Genomic DNA, 22,761 nt, shown 5'->3' with positions numbered 1-22,761 from the left:
ATTTTGAAGGTTTGTTGAATGTGTTTGATGATAGAGTGGCAGATATAGGGTGTTTTGGTCGAGGTGGTGTGCAAAGTGAGAGGGTTAGGGAAAATGATTTGGTAAACAGAGAAGAGGTAGTGAAAGCTTTGCGGAAGATGAAAGCCGGCAAGGCAGCAGGTTTGGATGGTATTGCAGTGGAATTTATTAAAAAAGGGGGTGACTGTATTGTTGACTGGTTGGTAAGGTTATTTAATGTATGTATGACTCATGGTGAGGTGCCTGAGGATTGGCGGAATGTGTGCATAGTGCCATTGTACAAAGGCAAAGGGGATAAGAGTGAGTGCTCAAATTACAGAGGTATAAGTTTGTTGAGTATTCCTGGTAAATTATATGGGAGGGTATTGATTGAGAGGGTGAAGGCATGTACAGAGCATCAGATTGGGGAAGAGCAGTGTGGTTTCAGAAGTGGTAGAGGATGTGTGGATCAGGTGTTTGCTTTGAAGAATGTATGTGAGAAATACTTAGAAAAGCAAATGGATTTGTATGTAGCATTTATGGATCTGGAGAAGGCATATGATAGAGTTGATAGAGATGCTCTGTGGAAGGTATTAAGAATATATGGTGTGGGAGGAAAGTTGTTAGAAGCAGTGAAAAGTTTTTATCAAGGATGTAAGGCATGTATACGTGTAGGAAGAGAGGAAAGTGATTGGTTCTCAGTGAATGTAGGTCTGCGGCAGGGGTGTGTGATGTCTCCATGGTTGTTTAATTTGTTTATGGATGGGGTTGTTAGGGAGGTAAATGCAAGAGTTTTGGAAAGAGGGGCAAGTATGAAGTCTGTTGGGGATGAGAGAGCTTGGGAAGTGAGTCAGTTGTTGTTCGCTGATGATACAGCGCTGGTGGCTGATTCATGTGAGAAACTGCAGCAGCTGGTGACTGAGTTTGGTAAAGTGTGTGGAAGAAGAAAGTTAAGAGTAAATGTGAATAAGAGCAAGGTTATTAGGTACAGTAGGGTTGAGGGTCAAGTCAATTGGGAGGTGAGTTTGAATGGAGAAAAACTGGAGGAAGTGAAGTGTTTTAGATATCTGGGAGTGGATCTGGCAGCGGATGGAACCATGGAAGCGGAAGTGGATCATAGGGTGGGGGAGGGGGCGAAAATTCTGGGGGCCTTGAAGAATGTGTGGAAGTCGAGAACATTATCTCGGAAAGCAAAAATGGGTATGTTTGAAGGAATAGTGGTTCCAACAATGTTGTATGGTTGCGAGGCGTGGGCTATGGATAGAGTTGTGCGCAGGAGGATGGATGTGCTGGAAATGAGATGTTTGAGGACAATGTGTGGTGTGAGGTGGTTTGATCGAGTGAGTAACGTAAGGGTAAGAGAGATGTGTGGAAATAAAAAGAGCATGGTTGAGAGAGCAGAAGAGGGTGTTTTGAAGTGGTTTGGGCACATGGAGAGAATGAGTGAGGAAAGATTGACCAAGAGGATATATGTGTCGGAGGTGGAGGGAACGAGGAGAAGAGGGAGACCAAATTGGAGGTGGAAAGATGGAGTGAAAAAGATTTTGTGTGATCGGGGCCTGAACATGCAGGAGGGTGAAAGGAGGGCAAGGAATAGAGTGAATTGGAGCGATGTGGTATACCGGGGTTGACGTGCTGTCAGTGGACTGAATCAAGGCATGTGAAGCGTCTGGGGTAAACCTTGGAATGTTGTGTAGGTATGTATATTTGCATGTGTGGACGTATGTATATACATGTGTATGGGGGGGGGGGGGGGGGGTTGGGCCATTTCTTTCGACTGTTTCCTTGCGCTACCTCGCAAACGCGGGAGACAGCGACAAAGTATAAAAAAAAAAAAAAAAAAATTTAATGATACTCTCTCACCCCAACTCTCATCTGCCCTCTTTTTCACCTCTTGCACCATTCTCTTGACCTCCTGTCTCTTTCTTTTATACATCTCCCACTCAATTGCATTTTTTCCCTGCAAAAATCGTCCATATGCCTCTCTCTTCTCTTTCACTAATAATCTTACTTCTTCATCCCACCACTCACTACCCTTTCAAATCAACCCACCTCCCATGCTTCTCGTGCCACAAGCATCTTTTGCGCACTCCATCACTGACTCCCTAAATACATCCCATTCCTCCCCCACTCCCCTTACTTCCATTGTTCTCACCTTTTTCCATTCTGTACTCAGTCTCTCCTGGTACTTCCTTACACAAGTCTCCTTCCCAAGCTCAGTTATTCTCACTACCCTCCTCACCCCAACATTCACTCTTCTTTTCTGAAAACCCATACAAATCTTCACCTTAGCCTCCACAAGATAATGATCAGACATCCCTCCAGTTGCACCTCTCAGCACATTAACATCCAAAAGTCTCTCTTTCACGCGTCTGTCAATTAACACGTAATCCAATAACGCTCTCTGGCCATCTCTCCTACTTACATATGTATACTTATGTATATCTCTCTTTTTAAACCAGGTATTCCCAACCACCAGTCCTTTTTCAGCACATCAATCTACAAGCTCTTCACCATTTCCATTTGCAACACTGAACACCCCTTGTATACCAATTATTCCTGCAACTGCCACATTACTCACCTTTGCATTCAAATCACCCATCACTATAACCTGGTCTTGTGCATCAAAACCACTAACACATTCATTCAGCTGCTCCCAAAACACTTGCCTCTCATGATCTTTCTTCTCATGCCCAGGTGCATATGCACCAATAATCACCCATCTCTCTCCATCAACTTTCAGTTTTACCCATATTAATCGAGAATTTACTTTCTTACATTCTATCACATACTCCCACAACTCCTGTTTCAGGAGTACTGCTACTCCTTCCCTTGCTCTTGTCCTCTCACTAACCCCTGGCTTTACTCCCAAGACATTCCCAAACCATTCTTCCCCTTTACCCTTGAGCTTCGTTTCACTCAGAGCCAAAACATCCAGGTTCCTTTCCTCAAACATACTACCTATCTCTCCTTTTTTCACATCTTGGTTACATCCACACAAATTTAGACACCCCAATCTGAGTCTACGAGGAGGATGAGCACTCCCCGCTTGACTCCTTCTGTTTCCCATTTTTTAGAGTATCATTAAATTTTAGGGAGAATAAAAAGATGTTCTGGAAGGAGGTAAATAAAGTGCGTAAGACAAGGGAGCAAATGGGAACTTCAGTGATGGGCGCTAATGGGGAGGTGATAACTAGTAGTGGTGATGTGAGGAGATGGCGTGAGTATTTTGAAGGTTTGTTGAATGTTTGATGACAGAGTGGCAGATATAGGGAGTTTTGGTCGAGGTGGTGTGCAAAGTGAGAGGGTTAGGGAAAGTGATTTGGTAAACAGAGAAGAGGTGGTAAAAGCTTTGCGGAAGATGAAAGCTGGCAAGGCAGCAGGTTTGGATGGTAATGCGGTGGAATCTACTTAAAAAAGGGGGTGACTGTATTGTTGACTGGTTGGTAAGGTTATTTAATGTACGTATGATTCACAGTGAGGTGCCTGAGGATTGGCGGAATGCATGCATAGTGCCATTGTACAAAGGCAAAGGGGATAAGAGTGATTGCTCAAATTACAGAGGTATAAGTTTGTTGAGTATTCCTGGTAAATTATATGGGAGGGTATTGATTGAGAGGGTGAAGGTATGTACAGAGCATCAGATTGGGGAAGAGCAGTGTGGTTTCAGAAGTGGTAGAGGATGTGTGGATCAGGTGTTTGCTTTGAAGAATGTATTTGAGAAATACTTAGAAAAGCAAATGGATTTGTATGTAGCATTTATGGATCTGGAGAAGGCATATGATAGAGTTGATAGAGATGCTCTGTGGAAGGTATTAAGAATATATGGCGTGGGAGGCAAGTTATTAGAAGCAGTGAAAAGTTTTATCGAGGATGTAAGGCATGTGTACGTGTAGGAAGAGAGGAAAGTGATTGATTCTCAGTGAATGTAGGTTTGCGGCAGGGGTGTGTGATGTCTCTATGGTTGTTTAATTTGTTTATGGATGGGGTTGTTAGGGAGGTGAATGCAAGAGTTTTGGAAAGAGGGGCAAGTATGCAGTCTGTTGTGGATGAGAGAGCTTGGGAAGTGAGTCATTTGTTGTTCACTGATGATACAGCGCTGGCGGCTGATTCATGTGAGAAACTGCAGAAGCTGGTGACTGAGTTTGGTAAAGTGTGTGAAAGAAAGTTAAGAGTAAATGTGAATAAGAGCAAGGTTATTAGGTACAGTAGGGTTGAGGGTCAAGTCAATTGGGAGGTAAGTTTGAATGGAGAAAAACTGGAGGAAGTAAAGTGTTTTAGATATCTGGGAGTGGATCTGGCAGCGGATGGAACCATGGAAGCGGAAGTGAATCACAGGGTGGGGGAGGGGGCGAAAATCCTGGGAGCCTTGAAGAATGTGTGGAAGTCGAGAACATTATCTCGGAAAGCAAAAATGGGTATGTTTGAAGGAATAGTGGTTCCAACAATGTTGTATGGTTGCGAGGCGTGGGCTATAGATGGAGTTGTGCGCAGGAGGGTGGATGTGCTGGAAATGAGATGTTTGAGGACAATGTGTGGTGTGAGGTGGTTTGATCGAGTAAGTAATGTAAGGGCAAGAGAGATGTGTGGAAATAAAAAGAGCGTGGTTGAGAGAGCAGAAGAGGGTGTTTTGAAATGGTTTGGGCACATGGAGGGAATGAGTGAGGAAAGATTGACCAAGAGGATATATGTGTCGGAGGTGGAGGGAACAAGGAGAAGTGGGAGACCAAATTGGAGGTGGAAAGATGGAGTGAAAAAGATTTTGAGTGATCTGGGCCTGAACATGCAGGAGGGTGAAAGGCAGGCAAGGAATAGAGTGAATTGGATCGATGTGGTATACCGGGGTTGTCATTCTGTCAGTGGATTGAATCAGGGCATGTGAAGCGTCCCAGGGATAGTTAATTATAACCCAGTAAAATGCAGGTCTGAAAATAATACACTAAGTTGCACTGCTGAATTTCTGCAATCAACTTCAAGATGTGACCATTATTTTCGTTACTTTCCTAATACTGAAATTTTGATTTCAACACTCTTTTTTATCAAAAATGTGTCTAAGGAGAGTAAGCATCATGCCCAAAAGCATGACAGTATGTAAAAAGGTGACTATCAAATGTAAGAATTAATCTAGAATCTTAATATACAAATTCAAACCATCAACTTTACAAATAACCTGTTTAATTATACCTACCTCACGTAGAGCCTCAGCATAGGAAGACATATCCGTTAGGATTATAAGAACGTGTTTTTCACATTGATAGGCCAAGTACTCTGCTGTAGTCAGGGCAAGACGTGGGGTGATGATTCTTTCAATAGTTGGATCATTGGCAAGATTCAAGAAGAGGCACACATTCTCCATGGAGCCATTCTCTTCAAAGTCCTAGTGATTAGAAAGTATAGATTAATTACGAGTACACCAATTCCATTACTGTTGATAAGTACAAAGGAATAGAAAGTTACGGTTCAATAAAAAAAAATTTTTTTGGAAATCCTCAAGACCTTTCATTTCTTACTGTTTAACAAAATAACTTTCTGATATGCCTCTACTCACTATAACTCTGTATGGCTCTTACAGAACCTCCTCTACAGCACGGATCCTACACACCCGGACATATCACTACATACTACACTCTCTAAACTTACTTTTCAACTGTCCCTCCATCTTTTCTTTGGTTCTCCCCAAGCCATTTCCCACTCAACTCCCATGCATTTTTCCATTCTTTCACAATAGGCTTTCTTAAGTATCCTCTCCATAATGGCTCTCATAAAAAATTACTTATCTACACAGAAGCCTGACTTGAATTTTCCCCTCAAAATTTTTTTTTATCAGCACATATTTTCATAGAGTGCACTATACAACCTCATTACACCGAGAGGCTCATCCTTACATTAACTTTCTAAAAGCTCTAACAGTTACATTGCTATCATCACAGCCTCCATTCCACAGGCCACAGTATTCTTTTCATTCTTAACAGACATGCATCACATGCAGTATGCACAGATTTCCTCACAAATATAAATAAGGCAAATTACTGTGATCTAACAAATGAGACTTTAAAGCATAAGCCATCTGTATCTAACCTGCTTGAAGAATCGGGCAGTTTCCATGTTGACGCCCATAGCAGCAAACACAATGGCAAAGTTGTCTTTATGATCATCATGTACACTCTTTGTGGGCAACTTAACCAAGCCAGCTTGACGGCAAATCTGAGCAGCAATATCATTGTGAGGCAAACCAGCAGCTGAGAAGATGGGGATCTTCTGCCCTCTGATAAAAAAAAAAGTTGCATTTAAGCATGAATCATATATCAGTCTAGCCACATGTGATGGTGGTAGAATTAAAAAGTGCAAGAAAAACTTGATTTAATGCAGCAGAGAGTTTTTTCTGGCTAGAATAAGTCATTCTATAAATGATCCCAAGCTCCACCAAAGACCAATTCTCACTAAATGACAGAATCTGGCAAAAGTAACCTGCATGTCAAATGAAACAAGGTCAACCTCTACTGAAGAATCACTGCCTTGAATTAAGCTACTGACTACAATGCAGTGTTTCTCATTTTGTCAAAGAAATCAATTCTGGAGAAAGGTTATCATAAGGAAAGTACATAACAATAAATACCATCCCAGAGACCATGAAAATAATCTCTCCTGCATCAAAGACTTCTTCTAAGTGGAGGAAGATAGCTTACAAAAATGCTTACATGTGACAGAGAGTAGAAATATTGGGAAGGCACTGGGCAATATTTCAAATGAGGGAGAAAAACATGGGCTTTTGAAAGTTAAAAAACTTTTTCTCTCAAAGATGATGTCCTGTGAGCATAAGAAACATTCTTGTAAATAAATGGGATAGAATCATGTCCAGTCTCACACTCAATGAAGAACTAGCAGATTACTCTCACCTTCTGTGAACAACTCAGTGGTAGTCATGGCCAATGCTTGTCTTCTGGACCCACTTGTGGCCAATCAGCAACTGCCACTAGGTTGACATACTGGCCTGCCTCTTACTAATCACATAAAGCTCACACATATTACAAACTATGGATGATGGCAACCCAAGCTGTTACACAGATGATAGAAAAGGTCCTCAAAAAAAAGTCTAAGCAAAGCACAAAATCTGGAAATATTGCTCCCAGGACACTGCCTTGGAATGGAACTTTCAAACTAATAGTGGAAACGGTGAAAAAAAAGTACATACACTTGCTATTTTCTGCATTAGCAAGACGACCGAGCCTTAGAGGAAAAAATCCTCACTTGGCTCCCCTTCTCTGTTCCTTCTTTTGGAAAAGTAAAACAGGAGGGAAAGACTTCCAGCCCACCCGTGCCCACCCCTTTCAGTTACCTTCTAAGACACGCAGGCAATACTTGGGAAGTATTCTTTTTCCCTTATCCCTACACTTCACATACATATATGTATGTATGTAGGTTTGTAAAAGGTTAAACAAAACCCAAAGGATATTACATGAACGGTTAAGTAAGTCATTTATAAGAACCAAAGCAGCCTCTCTGTCTAGGATGCTTCATAATGTGCCTTACGGTAAGCATCCTCAAGGTCCAAAAATTCTTAAATAACTTAACCATATAGGCTGTCAGACATTCTGTACACCAGACATCTTATCTCAGTTCCTGATGCAAGTTCAAACAAGGTAGATTAATGGGTGATGTAATCCAGCCTGCCCACCATAACTTGGGGGGTTGATCTTAATCCATATTCCCTATCCCTTGGGTCAAGCTAAGGGAGCCTCCTGTCCTCCAAAATATCAGTTAAGGTCTATGCAGACAGAAGTCATATGGTGCAGGCTTGTCTCAATGACATTCAAACCAGGTGGCACAACCCATTAATGCAAATCAGTGTAAACATTTGGATGTAACTCCATTCTAGTCTTAACCTACATGTTTTTCCCCTGAGAGAGGGCCTATACACTAGGGAAAAATCAACAAAGGGAGGGGGAATTACTAAACCCATGAAAAAACTGGGGTTGATTGAAAGATGATATTCATAAACTCTAACTCTAAAGATATAGTCAGTGACCAAACACAAGAACTCGTGTACATATCTCATGTAGGAGTAACGTGTGAATATGTTCTCAATAGTGTTCATTAATACTACCATACCCTTTACTCTAAATACAAAGTCAATAAGTCAATTAAACTGTACACATGTTCCCTAATACATCACAAAAGGATACCCTATATGTGGTAGGATGGAAGGAGCCAGTAAATCACAGCTGGAGTGGGTATTTCCATATAGGTCATGGTCGGAGTAACAATGTAGTCATCAACTAGAGAATGTTGTTGACTGGTTGGAGGGTGGACCCGGAGAGAGCCACATTGTTATCACCTATCAAGAGATTGATGAAGGTATTTACCTTAACAGTAGGACTGGGGGTTAAGAGGTCTCTAATCTCTAGAGGTCTAAGTTATCTCTATGTCTTGTAGGAAAAACTAACCCTGAAAAGAAAACATCAGAAAGTTTTTTGAAAGGAGTTTGGACAAAAAAAGAAGAGAAATAAGGAAATCAGAGGAAGAAAGTGTTTGTGAGTGTTTTGAAAGTATATGAAAGCACAATGACATGGTATGAAGTGCAAGTCAACTTGTTAAAGAAGTGGTTATGTAATATTAACAGACTTGCCTAATAATCAACAGACAGGACATTCAAGTGCTTAAGAATACAACAAAACACTCAGGAATTAGGAATATTAATCACAATCAAATGCCAAACTGCAAGAATATTACAAACATACACTAGTTAAAAACAAATAAATTCGTAAGTATACAACCTACCGAGCAATAGAGTTCATGACGTCAATAGAAGAGATACCAGTCTGAATCATCTCCTCTGGATAGGTACGAGACCAAGGGTTGATAGCCTGACCTGAAGGAGAGAGATTTAAAATGAAAACCCACAACGCAATTTTCTGAAGTATAAGGAAGCTGAAAGGCCCATAAGTGCACACAATATCTTAAACTGTATTCCCTGCTGTTCTTAATCAACTAAAGACAAATAAGCTCTCCTGACCCTGAGAGTTACATTAAGCACAATACAGATCTCATATCAAGAATGAAAAGATCAGTCTACGACATTAAAACCATATAACTTTTCTACTTCAACAAATGCTATGCAGTTCCAGCAAACTGAGGTGTTTAATAATTTACATGGCCCTATTCTCATCCCTACTGGTCCTATTGTTTTTTTTATTACTCTGATATTCTAAAAGTTCTGTAAAATTACTTGGCATTTCTTTTCTGTTTTTTTAAGTAGGCTTTTGCAATCCACTTTTTGCAATTTGGTGTACTTATTCTTTTTCACATTCCCACTGAGGATTATCATAAATGTGGCAATCTTCTGAAGTACCTGAAATTTTTCTTCTTTACTTCTCTCTTCATTACTCAGAAGTCCTTCTTCAAAATGAGCAACCTCTTCATTCTGCTTTCTCTTTGTATTTCTGCTTTGGATTTTCTATATTTCTATATCATTATCTTTTATTTTCATACTTAAGTCACTGTCTCCCGCATTACCGAAGGAGCACAAAGAAACAGAAGGAACAATGGCCTAACTCACCCACATACAATATACATAACCATCCACACATGCACATATACATATCTATACATTTCAATGTATACATACATATACATATATACACATGTACATGTGAAGGAGGCTAATGGGGAGGTGATAACAAGTAGTGGTGATGTGAGAAGGAGATGGAGTGAGTATTTTGAAGGTTTGTTGAATGTGTTTGATGACAGAGTGGCAGATATAGGGTGTTTTGGTCGAGGTGGTGTGCAAAGTGAGAGGGTTAGGGAAAATGATTTGGTAAACAGAGAAGAGGTAGTGAAAGCTTTGCGGAAGATGAAAGCCGGCAAGGCAGCGGGTTTGGATGGTATTCCAGTGGAATTTATCAAAAAAGGGGGTGACTGTATTGTTGACTGGTTGGTAAGGTTATCTAATGTATGTATGATTCATGGTGAGGTGCCTGAGGATTGGCGGAATGCTTGCATAGTGCCATTGTACAAAGGCAAAGTGGACAAAGGTGAGTGCTCAAATTACAGAGGTATATGTTTGTTGAGTATTCCTGGTAAATTATATGGGAGGGTATTGATTGAGAGGGTGAAGGCATATACAAAGCATCAGATTGGGGAAGAGCAGTGTGGTTTCAGAAGTGGTAGAGGATGTGTTGATCAGGTGTTTGCTTTGAGGAATGGGTGTGAGAAATACTTAGAAAGCAAATGGATTTATATGTAGCATTTATGGATCTGGAGAAGGCATATGATAGAGTTGATAGAGATGCTCTGTGGAAGGTATTAAGAATATATGGTGTGGGAGGCAAGTTGTTAGAAGCAGTGAAAAGTTTTTATTGAGGATGTAAGGCATGTGTACGTGTAGGAAGAGAGGAAAGTGATTGGTTCTCAGTGAATGTAGGTTTGCGGCAGGGGTGTGTGATGTCTCCAAGGCTGTTTAATTTGTTAATGGATAGGGTTGTTAGGGAGGCGAACGCAAGAGTTTTGGAAAGAGGGGCAAGTATGCAGTCTGTTGTGGATGAGAACGCTTGGGAAGTGAGTCATTTGTTGTTCGCTGATGATACAGCGGTGGTGGCTGATTCATGTGAGAAACTGCAGAAGCTGGTGACTGAGTTTGGTAAAGTGTGTGAAAGAAAGTTGAGAGTAAATGTGAATAAGAGCAAGGTTATTAGGTACAGTAGGGATGAGGGTCAAGTCAACTGGGAGGTAAGTTTGAATAGAGAAAAACTGGAGGAAGTGAAGTGTTTTAGAAATCTGGGAGTGGATTTGGCAGCAGATGGAACCATGGAAGTGGAAGTGAATCATAACCATGGAAGTGGAAGTGAATCATAGGGTGGGGGAGGGGGCGAAAATTCTGGGAGCCTTGAAGAATGTGTGGAAGTCGAGAACATTATTTCGGAAAGCAAAAATGGGTATGTTTGAAGGAATAGTGGTTCCAACAATGTTGTATGTTTGCGAGGCATGGGCTATGGATAGAGTTGTGCGCAGGAGGGTGGATGTGCTAGAAATGAGATGTTTGAGGACAATATGTTGGGTGAGGTGGTTTGATCGAGTGAGTAATAACAGGGTAAGAGAGAGGTGTGGTAATAAAAAGAGTGTGGTTGAGAAAGCAGAAGAGGGTGTTTTGAAATGGTTTGGTCACTTGGAAAGAATGAGTAAGGAAAGATTGACAAAGACGATATATGTGTCAGAGGTGGAGGGAACGAGGAGAAGTGCGAGACCAAATTGGAGGTGGAAAGATGGAGTGAAAAAGATTTTGAGTGATTGGGGCCTGAACATGCAGGAGGGTGAAAGGCATGCAAGGAATAGAGTGAATTGGAACGATGTGGTATACTGGGGTCGACGTGCTGTCAATGGATTGAACCAGGGCATGTGAAGTGTCTGGGGTAAACCATGGAAAGTTCTGTGGGGCCTGGATGTGGAAAGGGAGCTGTGGTTTCGGTGCATTATTACATGACATCTAGAGACTGAGTGTGAACGAAAGTGGCCTTTGTTGTCTTTTCCTAGCGCTACCTCGCACACATGAAGGAGTAGGGGGTTGTTATTTCATGTGAGGCGAGGTGGCGATGGGAATGAATAAAGGCAGACTATGAATTATGTACATGTGTATATATGTATATGTCTGTGTGTGTATATAAATGTATTTGTTGAGATGTATAGGTATGTATATATGTGTGTGTGGACGTGTATGTATATACATGTGCATGTGGGTGGGTTGGGCCATTCTTTCGTCTGTTTCCTTGCGCTACCTCGCTAACAAGGGAGACAGCGACAAAGCAAAACAAATAAGAAAATAAATACATATTCATACTTCCTGCCTTTATCCATTTCCATCGCCACCCCGCCACACATGAAATAGCATCCCGCTCCCCCCACATGTCCGCGAGGTAGTGCTAGGAAAACAAAACAAAGGCCACACTCGTTCACACTCAGTTTCTAGCTGTTATGTGTAATGCACTGAAACCACAGCTCCCTTTCCACATCCAGGCCCCACACAACTTTCCATGGTTTACCCCAGATGCTTCACATGCCCTGGTTCAATCCAATGACAGCAGATCGACCCCGGTATACCACATCGTTCCAATTCACTCTATTCCTTGCACGCCTTTCACCCTCCTGCATGTTCAGGCCCCGATCCCTCAAAATCTTTTTCACTCCATCCTTCCACCTCCAATTTAGTCTCCCACTTCTCCTCATTCCCTCCACCTCTGACACATATATCCTCTTGGTCAATCTTTCCTCACTCATTCTCTCCATGTGACCAAACCATTTCAATACACCCTTCTTCTGCTCTCTCAACCACACTCTTTTTATTACCACACATCTCTCTTACCCTTTCATTTCTTAATCAAACTACCTCACACCACATATTGCCATTAAACATTTTATTTCTAACACATCCACCCTCCTCCGCACAGCCATATCTACAGCCCATGCCTCGCGACCATACAACATTGATGGAACCACTATTCCTTCAAACATACCCATTTTTGCTCTCAGAGATAACGTTCTCACCTTCCACACATTCTTCAACACTCCCAGAACCTTTGCCCCCTCCCCACCCTGGTGCTCACTTCCACTTCCATGGTTCCATCGGCTGCCAAATCCACTCCCAGATATCTAAAACACTTCACTTCCTCCAGTTTTTCTCCATTCAAATTTACCCCCCAATTAACTTGTCCCTCAACCCTAATGAACCTAATAACCTTACTCTTATCAACATTCACTCTCAGCTTTCTTCTTTCACACACTTTACCAAACTCAGTCACCAGCTTCTGCAGTTTCTCACACGAATCAGCCACCAGCGCTGTATCATCAGCGAACAACAACTGACTCACTTCCCAAGCGTTCTCATCTACAACAGACTGCATACTTGCCCCTCTCTCCAAAACTCTTGCAGTCACCTCCCTAACAACCCCATCCATAAACATATTAAACAATCAGGGAGACATCACGCACCCCTGCTGCAAACCGACATTCACTGGGAACCAATCACTTTCCTCTCTTCCTACTCGTACACATGCCTTACATCCTCAATAAAAACTTTTCACTGCTTCTAGCAACTTACCTGCCACACCATATACTCTTAATATCTTCCACAAAGCATCTCTATCAACTCTATCATATGCCTTCTCCAGATCCATAAATGCTACATACAAATCCATCAGCATTATTTCTCACATACATTCTTCAAAGCATACACCTGATCCACACATCCTCTACCACTTTTGAAACCACATTGTTCTTCTCCAATCTGATGCTCTGTACATGCCTTTACCCTCTCAATCAATACCCTCCCATATAATTTCCCAGGAATACTCAACAAACTGTAATTTGAACACTCACCTTTATCCCCTTTGCCTTTGTACAATATTTCTGTATATTTTTTCAAAATCACTATAATTTCAACCATATACCTTCACTGTTTTCTATACCTTGAGCTTTCAATCATGGTTCCTACTGGAAATCTGATAAGATGGCCACTATTTCCCAATTTGTCACTTATCTCACAAAAATGTATCGAATCTTTGTCTATGGATAAACTAAGTCAAAGATTTTATCAACCCCGGTCATAGGATCTACATTTCTGATGAAGAAAGGAATCTTTCACTAACTTAATTATTCTGCTTCTTTTTTTAATGCCCTCAGAGCATGAACATTAAATTAATGGGTTCCTTACTTCTCTTGATATAAGACTATCTCTCAACTTTATCTATATTATTGTTTATGCAGCATAACAGATTCCTTGCTTTATTCCCAGGGCCATCAACTACTTCAAAGCTTATCTTTTTATCATTCACACTACATTCTAAATATTAGGGATATGATAGTAAGAAAACTGCTACTCTGCTAAGGCAGGAAATGGCAAACACATATGAAGTAATACTTTCTTAATACTGTATGTGGTATTATAGGACATGACTTCTGCCATCCCAATCCTCAATTCATTCAAATGAGTCCTTGTGTACAGGATAACACCTTTCTTATGTAGCTTATTCTACAACTCTTGAGAATTCATCTACAGATGTGGCCATATTTTACAATTAGTACATTTATCTTTCTATCAGATTTTACCTTTACAAATAATGAAATCAAAGTATTTAATACTTAAATGAATTCAGATGAACATCTTACTGCAAGAATGAAAAACTTTACTGAGTACTAAGACACAAGTACAACAGTCATTATCTTATAGATGACTTAACTTGAATGTCCAGGAAATCCTCAGCTAACACTGTAGGTCCCTGATCTATGGGTTTACCAGAACCGTTGAACACACGACCTAACATATCTTCTGACACAGGAGTTCTCAAAATGTCACCAGTGAACTCGCAAACAGTATGCTTAGCATCCACACCAGAGGTGCCTTCAAATACCTGAAAAATTAAAATCATGAAGCTATACCAATACCATTAGTCATCCTCAATATCTCCAATCCCATGTATGTGGGGAGTGAATCAAAGTGTATAAAGCCTTTCAGTTCATTTAAATATCCTTGCAAACTTAATAAAATAACACTGGTCAACAAAATTTTTACTTTTGTCCCATGAACAAAACTAGGTGGACCTTATAGCACTTTTTATGCTGAATTTGAACATGTTTTTAGAATTTTTCTATCAGGCATGGTTTTAAAGTGACACAGCAATCAAATCTTACAATAAGTGTATATTACTTTTTCTCAATATGGCAGGTATCACACTTCAAAAACATACCTCTAAAATGAAGAAGTGTAAAATTTTTGGCTATACTTGGCCTTGGGAATGTCCCTCCTTAGTGTCCAACAATAATCTACAAACAAAGAGGGGCTCCACTTTCCTTGGTACTGCTTTTCCATGTCCAAAATGTTTTGGTAAAATCTTTCACTGTGCTCTTCAATGACTGCCCAAGATTTTCTGAGAAAAAGTCGAAGTGTGGGTCCAAAAAGTGGATTTTCAGACTCATACTACACCTGAGCTTTAACTGAAGTGAGATCTTTTTCAACATCACAGTAGTTTTCTAATCTGTGATCCCCCCAAAATTCCCTTAAATGCAAACTCTCTTAAATGACAGCCATTAATTATTTTTTCGACAGCCATTAATCTTTTTTAACTCCATTTAGTAATTCATTGAACTTTTCATCTCGCACAGCAGTTCCCTGATCTGCAGTACTATAAAAATGCCCTCCTTGATTTTTGTATCACTGATTCTGGGGAAATTATTCCTCAAATACATGAATCCATGGCCAATTTCATCTGTACCTTTGACAAAGTTCTTCATCAACCCAAGCTTAATGTGCTAAGGAGGCAGATAAATTTTCTCAGGATCAACAAAAGGATCGATGACATTCTTCTTCAGTGGAGTCAGTGATGTTTGTTTTGACCACACTTTCTTTACATAATGATTCTTCTTTTCCTGGCCGTCCCATTCACAGAGGAAACGAGAACTTCGTGTAACCACATTGCATTCCAAGTAAAAAACCACAACCTTTAGGTCACCACATACATTCCACTTAAAGTCCCAATACTTAATTTTCCCAAAAGAAGCCTCATGTAATCATACAATTCCTTCATATAGCTGCATGAGCCAGAAGAATGGAGAGAAACTTAGTTCCGTTGTGGAGTACGACCGCTTTCAAGCTTATCTTTGATGAGTCAATAAAGTGCCTCCATAACAGAACGAACATCATTGCAAAACACCACACAATCTTCAAGGGAAAAAATTCTTTGAAAACGACATGGCAATCATGATAAAAAACAAACTTTAGTTTCATTCTGGAGAAGATTCAACCTTTAACCTGGAATCCAAAATATTGGCTTGCTTCTTAGACAAATTTAAATCACAGACAAGATCATCAAGATCCCCTTGACTCAGCAAGTGTGGTCACTTGAAGAACAGCTTGCTTCAAATGTTGGATCAATATTGTCCTCTACTTGGTCTACTTTCTCAACACCAAACTCATTGTCATGCAGTGTCACGTTTCTTGGAGGCTCTGGCATAGGTAATTCCTAACTGTGAGGCACTGGCCTCATAGCAGAGGGGAATTTAGGATATTCAACAGTATGCTTGGATTCTAATGTTATATCATCTATATTTGTCAAGCAGAAGTAGCAATCTGAAGTGTGATCTTTGGGTTCTCTCCAAACCATAGGAATGGCAAAAGGCATATGTTTTGAACCTTTTGCCCAAGCTGTGAGAAGCTTCGACATATGTGACACAACAAATATGGGGGGCCCAACTTATATTCTGGTCATCCACTTTACAACCAAAGTAATGCTCACAGTATTTCTTAATAAGGGGTGTGATAGAAAATTTTTGCGATATGAATGTCAATTCATCACAGATGTAACAGAAAGAATTCGGACTATATACACAGTTTCTCAGCATTATGATAGTGGATGGAGCATCAGCACTACACTTGAATACACAAAAGCACAATCTGTCAACACAATTGAAAAGACACTGTTTGCACACTGAGTTCTAGCCTGCAACTGCCCGAGAACTACTACTCAGGAGTGGGCATCATTTGAATGTCCCAACATTTCCAGTCATCTTCTGCTGGCCCCTGGTGACTCATTTATCTAGGTTTGTGCTTTCAAAAAAATGCTATTACACTTTACAAACAATGAAAGTAGCTGAGTTTGTTAAACTCTTTGTTTGAAATGCTCTGTAGGGAACTGGTACATATATATTGTAAGTAATGATATGCGGGTATGCTGGAACAAAAAAAAAAAAAAAAAAAAAAAAAAAAAAATGGGTGATAGAGAAATTCTGAAAACATATTTGGATTCCGCATGCAAAAATAAGTAAGAAACATACTTTCTTTCCATGGGACAAAATCTTTGTTGACTAGTGTAATTACACTTTCATTAAAAAACTCAGGTGATATAATTTTCTCAATTTCCCTCTCTGAAAGCATGCAACATCAGGTGTGAGGGTATATTTAGTTTCTCACTTAATATCTAATATACCATCTACTAGTTTCTCAATATCTAATATACCATTTATAAACCAGTAGGGAGCAAACAACCAGGAAGGCACATTACCAGTAATACCCGCCTGGCTGCATAGTGAGCCAATACTTTACTGGTTGTCAAGTTGCACTCCTCTTTCTGCCTAACCTACACATGGAGTCCTGGATTCTGTCCACAAACAAACAGAATATCTCTTCCTGTCATACACAACACCTGACAACACTTAAAATTCTTCAGAACTCTAGATTTCCTGTGGTGAGTGCTATATGCTAGCCCTGCCTTTTGGCAAAATGGTCAGAGCAATAGATAGAAGTAGTAGTTGGGTAGGAACCTTTAGGTAAAAGTAGTCTGTAGGAACATTAGGTAGGAGCCTCTGCAAACACTATGCTAGACTGACCCTCTGCCAGTGGCCTGTTAAAGGTGAGGCACTAAAGGCCAAGAAGTGGCACTGGAGTTCACTAGTTATGGAGACTATTGCCATGGCCTCCCCCATGAGGGAGTTTCTGAAGGGAACAGGCATCTGAGATACAGAAAGATTGATTTAATATAGAAGTTCTTATGCTGAATTTATTTTTCCAAATATCATGGACTCGAAGCACAGACAGAAGTGAAGATGTAAACAAGTTGATATTCCTTTTGGGTTCTTTCTCCCTCCCTTTTTCTAATTCATCAGGTCTAATTTCTTTGGCCAACTGTCTCTAGCTACTGAAGCATTATAAATAGCTTGAAACCATTATTTTTCCTCAAAATACACCAAATAGTAAATAATATACCAACTCTTCTATACATTCTAATGATACATGTACAAATATGACTTTCTAGCTTACTTTTGAATACAATCATAATATAAAGAGCAGTATACACAAAAAAATCAAATCATTATCTACCAAGAAGATATAAACCAAAGGTAGTAAAGGGTACTTAGTATACAATACACACCAAGATTTCTCCCTTACTGCATTATCTCAATGAAAAGAAATTTCTAAAGCATCTCAAACATAAATACATCTCCATTCATGCTAAGTATCACATATAACACATATGCAATTCACTCCCTACACCCTAAACATCAACACAAAGCCATAAACAAACTAAATGCCCCAAGAACACTTACCAGCACCTGCTTAAAACAAGAAAAAGGGTCTCTTAAAGTCCTCTACAAACAATTCATCCACTCCATCCTATGCAAAGTCTCACCTACCAGATCTACCAACCTTTCAAAAGCAGACATAACAGAACTGCAAATTACTCAAAACAGATCACTCAGAACAATCAATGGTTTCTAAACAAACACAAGCATTCAGGATCTGCATAACAAAACAAAAGTACTCCCCATACAATCCAATCTCTACCTGCCACACAGCTAGTTCCTTGCAACAGCTCATAACCACTCCCACCTAAATCATTTCATAATCAACTCCCAGTCCCTCAGAAGATTTAGAAGCTTATACGTCTCTTACACCATAATAACCTGCATTCACACCATCCCCCCTCTTCCTACAAACACAGCACTTGACAAAACATTTTCACACTGCAATAACTATAAGAGCTAAACATTCCTCCCCCTGCACCTCAAGTTTGTACTCCAGCCCATCAAACATACAGTAAAATTACCTTAAACTACACTCTAAAGACATAAATAAGTTACACTTTTTCATCTTCAACATGGACACCATTCAATCATCCAACACTACAAGCTACAGTTCAAAATAACGTATCTGTCTCTTCTGTATTGTACACCATTTCTGCATTAGTGAGGCAGCACAAGGAACATATGAAGAAAAGGCCTCATTGCTCACATCAATTCTCTAGCTGTCATGTGTAATGCACAATCACAACCCCCTATCTACAAATTGGCCCCACAGACTTGTCCATAGTTTCCCCCAGATGCTTCACATGCCCTGGTTCAATCCAATGAGACCATGCCACCCTCTATTTACAACCTGGCCTTACAGACCTTACTGCAGCTTTCCCAAGTTCCTTCATATGCCCCAATTCAATCCAATGAAAGCATGTCACCGGCTGTATACCATATTGCTCTAATTCACTTTGTTTCATACATGCCTTTCACTCTCCTGCATTTTTAGCACCAGATCACCCAAAATCCTATTCGCTCCATCCTTCCATCTGAAGTGTATTCTCTTGGTTCCCCATTCTCACTGTTCCATCCATGTCTCAAACACATATCCTCTTTGTCAACCTCTTCCCTACCATTCTCTCTACAAGTCCAAAACATTTCAACACACCCTCTTCAGCTCTCTCAACCATACTCTTCTATCAATCTTATCTATATCTCTGATACCTGTTCCCTCCTGGAACTCCCATCAAGGGATGGTCACTGCAAAAGTCTCCACTTATTCCTGTCCGTACATACCTCCCTCGCATACACCATTCCTCTTATTCTTCCTCTGTTTCTCTTCCTTCAGTATTCCTCCACCCTATTTGCCCAAGTCACAGGTGGTCTTCCACTTACAGCAATCCCCTTAATTGTACTAAGTCAGAAGGGTCTTCCACTTACAGCAATCCCCTTAATTGTACTATCATAAACTCTCCTTGTAAACCATAGTCTTGCATTTTTTCCTCATGCCCAAACCACCTCAAGTATTAAGTTTCACCCATTCTACAACTCCAAAATTCATTTCCTTTGCATTCCTTGCCATACCACATCTCATACACCATTTCATTTCTTCCTTCATTCCATCTAGTCACACCAAATGCTCTTCTCAAAGAGCTCATTTCCACAGCCTGGATTCTTGACCTCTGTGCCTCATTCCACGTTCATGTTTCAGCTGCATAGGTAAGGGTTGGGAGGACTATACTTTTCCTTAATCTTCTCTTCACTTCTATCCTTACACCTCTACCCTTCATTATTCTATAAAGGGACCCAATACTGCTCTCTCCCTCACCTCTCCTTCCATATCACCACACTTACCCAAGACAGCTCCCAGATACTTAAATTCCTTACTTCTCCCAGTCCCCCCCCCCCAATATCCACAGCACAATTTAGTACACTTTCTTCTTTCAGTGCTCCTAGAACCTTCATCCCCTCAACTAATATATGACTTAAAAGATCTTTTGTGTCCAAGATGCAACTTCAACAATAAAGTCAATGAACTACTAAGTTTTTTGCACTCATCCCACTAAGATAAAGCACATTACCACATTTCTTGATATGGTCCCACTTGATGGACATGGCTACCTTCCTGAGCAAAGCTGAAACCTAATACAAAAGGGGACCCAAGAGCAGGAAAATAAAGTAATACTTCTCTTTGCATACACTAATTTTAATTACCCAGCAATGGCTCATTAGAGGGATTATTCAAAACCTCTTTTAGGTGCCAGTGATTGTGATAAGAAGACAGCAACAAAAAGTCTTGATAGGACATTAAAAGCCAAATGTTAGCATAAAAGTGCTGGAAGAACAAGTGATGCAGTTTAGAGAAATAAGAATGAGCTATCTATCCCAATATCAAGTTGAAATTATGAAAAACTAAATCACATTGTTTAGTGAACTAAGAATGGGCAATAACAGAATAAAGTTGAGATGATGAAAAAACTGAATCACATTGTTATGAAATTCCACAAAAGGTTTGGTTTTGGGCATTGATGATCAGTGATTTAAAGACACAGATATACAAGATTTCAAAGTTTCATGCTGAAAGTGACATTACTGAACTAACAACATATTCCAAGGGCTTATGTGGCACTATTTCCAATGTTAATGAAGACAACAGTAAGAAACAGAATGAATATAATAATGTTCCTGTGCATCACCACCCATGACTCTCAAATTATCCATTCCAATTTGAACTCACAGCTGTAAACAGTAATAAGAGTGACAATAAAGATGCATGCCCCCACAGTCTCCATACTACCTCATTACGACAGCTCATCCACACAGCCAGAGCTCTTCATGCACTGGATGTCCAGAAGGTTTTCTTCTGCTACAATATAGAATTCTAGTCCATCTAAGTATCTACTTGCCTGAGTGAATGAACCCATGAAATCATGTTTCTACCAGTAATCTGACAAGTAAAGGTAACAGCATAACTTTTTCTTAATGTATATATGCTTCCAGCAATATTGCAGAATTATTTTCTTTTTATTCATAAAGCAGCTTATTTATTCACTAGAAAAAACAAAAAGAAGAGAAAGTACTATACACCAAAAGCAAAACACATCAATGAACACTGCACAAGTTAAAAGCCACACCAAACTAAGGTTGGGACACGCTTCCCAAAAAAGAGACTTGGGCATGTAAATCAAGGCTTAAGCTCTGCCTACTTGGCTAACTGACAATCCTTGCAGCTATAGCAACCTTAGCATTACAAAATTAACGATGAAATACAAAGATGATTCTTCTTTTTATCATTATTATACTTGATCGCCATTTCCCGCGTTAGCAAGGTAGCACCAGGAACAGAAGAAGAAACATCCACTAGCACACATTCTCAAGCTGTCATGTGTAATACACTGAAACCACAGCTCCTTATCCACATCTAGGCCCCACAGACTTTTCCGTGATTTAGCTCAGATGTTTCATATGCCCTGGTTCAGTCCACTAATGGCACTTTGACCCCATTACAACACATTGTTCCAATTCACTCTATTCCTTGCACGCCTTTCACCATCCTGCAAATTCAGGCCTCGATCACTCAAAATCTTTTTCAATCCATCCCTCTATCTTCAATTTGGTTTCCAGCTTTTCCTTGTTCCCTCCACCTCTGACACATATATCCACTATGTCAACCTTTCCTCACTCATTCTCTTTATATGTCCAAACCATTTCAACACACCCCCTACAGCTCTCTCAACCACACTCTTTTTATTACCACAAATCTCTCTTACCCTTTCATTACATACTCAATCAAACCACCTCATATCACATACAGGTACACCACCGATTTTCCGGCACTCTTGCTTCCCTTGCTGGATTAACCATTTCGTCGGACCAACCATGGTCATGTAATAATAATTCATCAAAACACATCTAACCCACTAATCATACATCTCCCATGAGTCTAATGTACACCATGGACTGCTAGAAATTTAAATTAAACAAATATTAAAAGTAAATTAAATAAAAAATGAAATAATACAGTTTCATCTGCATTATACACCTTCTCAGGGCTGAGGTGCTCGCCAGCTACAAGTTTCACAAATTCATTCACATACTCGGCAGCTCCTCCGTGGTTTGCGGACCAATTTTCTCCTCACACTTAATTCATGGAAATTCCATGACACTTCTTGAATCTTTGAAGCCATCCTTCACTATAGTCAAGCTCATGTTATAATTTAAGTTCTTTATGGAACAACTTAGCCTGGTTAAAGATCATGCTACCTGACAAGTCCACTCCATCACTCCAACGCTGTTAAAACCGTTTCATCATCACTCGATCATGCTCAGTACTCTTACCATCTTTCATAGTTTTTCTAATCGTCATTTGCTTCTTGGAATCTCTATCTGCATAAACTTTCAATATTTTCTCCCTTTGCTTCTTTATATTATAAACAGTTGATGAACCAATACTGTAGATGTCACACAGCTTATGCACCGAAACACCACGGTCCATTTTTTCAACAGTTCTACTTTATCTTGGATCAATATGGAATGGTGTTTATGTTTTACAACACGACTGACACTCTCATATGTCTTAGAAACCATAGCTAGAGTTAAATCTAAGCAAAATAAAATAAGAATCTCACAGAATTGCAATATCACCACCAGCAAGTGCAGTTTAAAGAATGTAAATAAGAGTGCCCTACACACAAAGCCATCTATGGCCAACCAGTA

At 40.0% G+C, this 22,761-nt stretch overlaps 1 protein-coding gene across 1 annotated transcript in view; it reads right to left on the bottom strand.

Moving 5' to 3' along the window:
• The window catches only part of Vha55 (V-type proton ATPase subunit Vha55), a 64,196-nt gene that overhangs the window by 28,384 nt on the left and 13,051 nt on the right, over window positions 1–22,761 (bottom strand). The window contains exons 3-6 of the mRNA XM_071665751.1: window positions 14,224–14,393; window positions 8,776–8,868; window positions 6,076–6,262; window positions 5,186–5,374 (exon numbers count right to left, since the gene is read on the bottom strand). Coding sequence (XP_071521852.1) covers window positions 5,186–5,374; window positions 6,076–6,262; window positions 8,776–8,868; window positions 14,224–14,393 — 639 coding nt within the window. The remainder of the gene's footprint in view (window positions 1–5,185; window positions 5,375–6,075; window positions 6,263–8,775; window positions 8,869–14,223; window positions 14,394–22,761) is intronic.

The sequence above is a fragment of the Panulirus ornatus genome, chromosome 10 (genome assembly GCF_036320965.1).
Source record: "Panulirus ornatus isolate Po-2019 chromosome 10, ASM3632096v1, whole genome shotgun sequence".
Classification (NCBI taxonomy): domain Eukaryota; kingdom Metazoa; phylum Arthropoda; class Malacostraca; order Decapoda; family Palinuridae; genus Panulirus; species Panulirus ornatus.
Note: the sequence above shows the minus strand (reverse complement) of the source record. Positions and strands in the feature narration are given on the sequence as shown.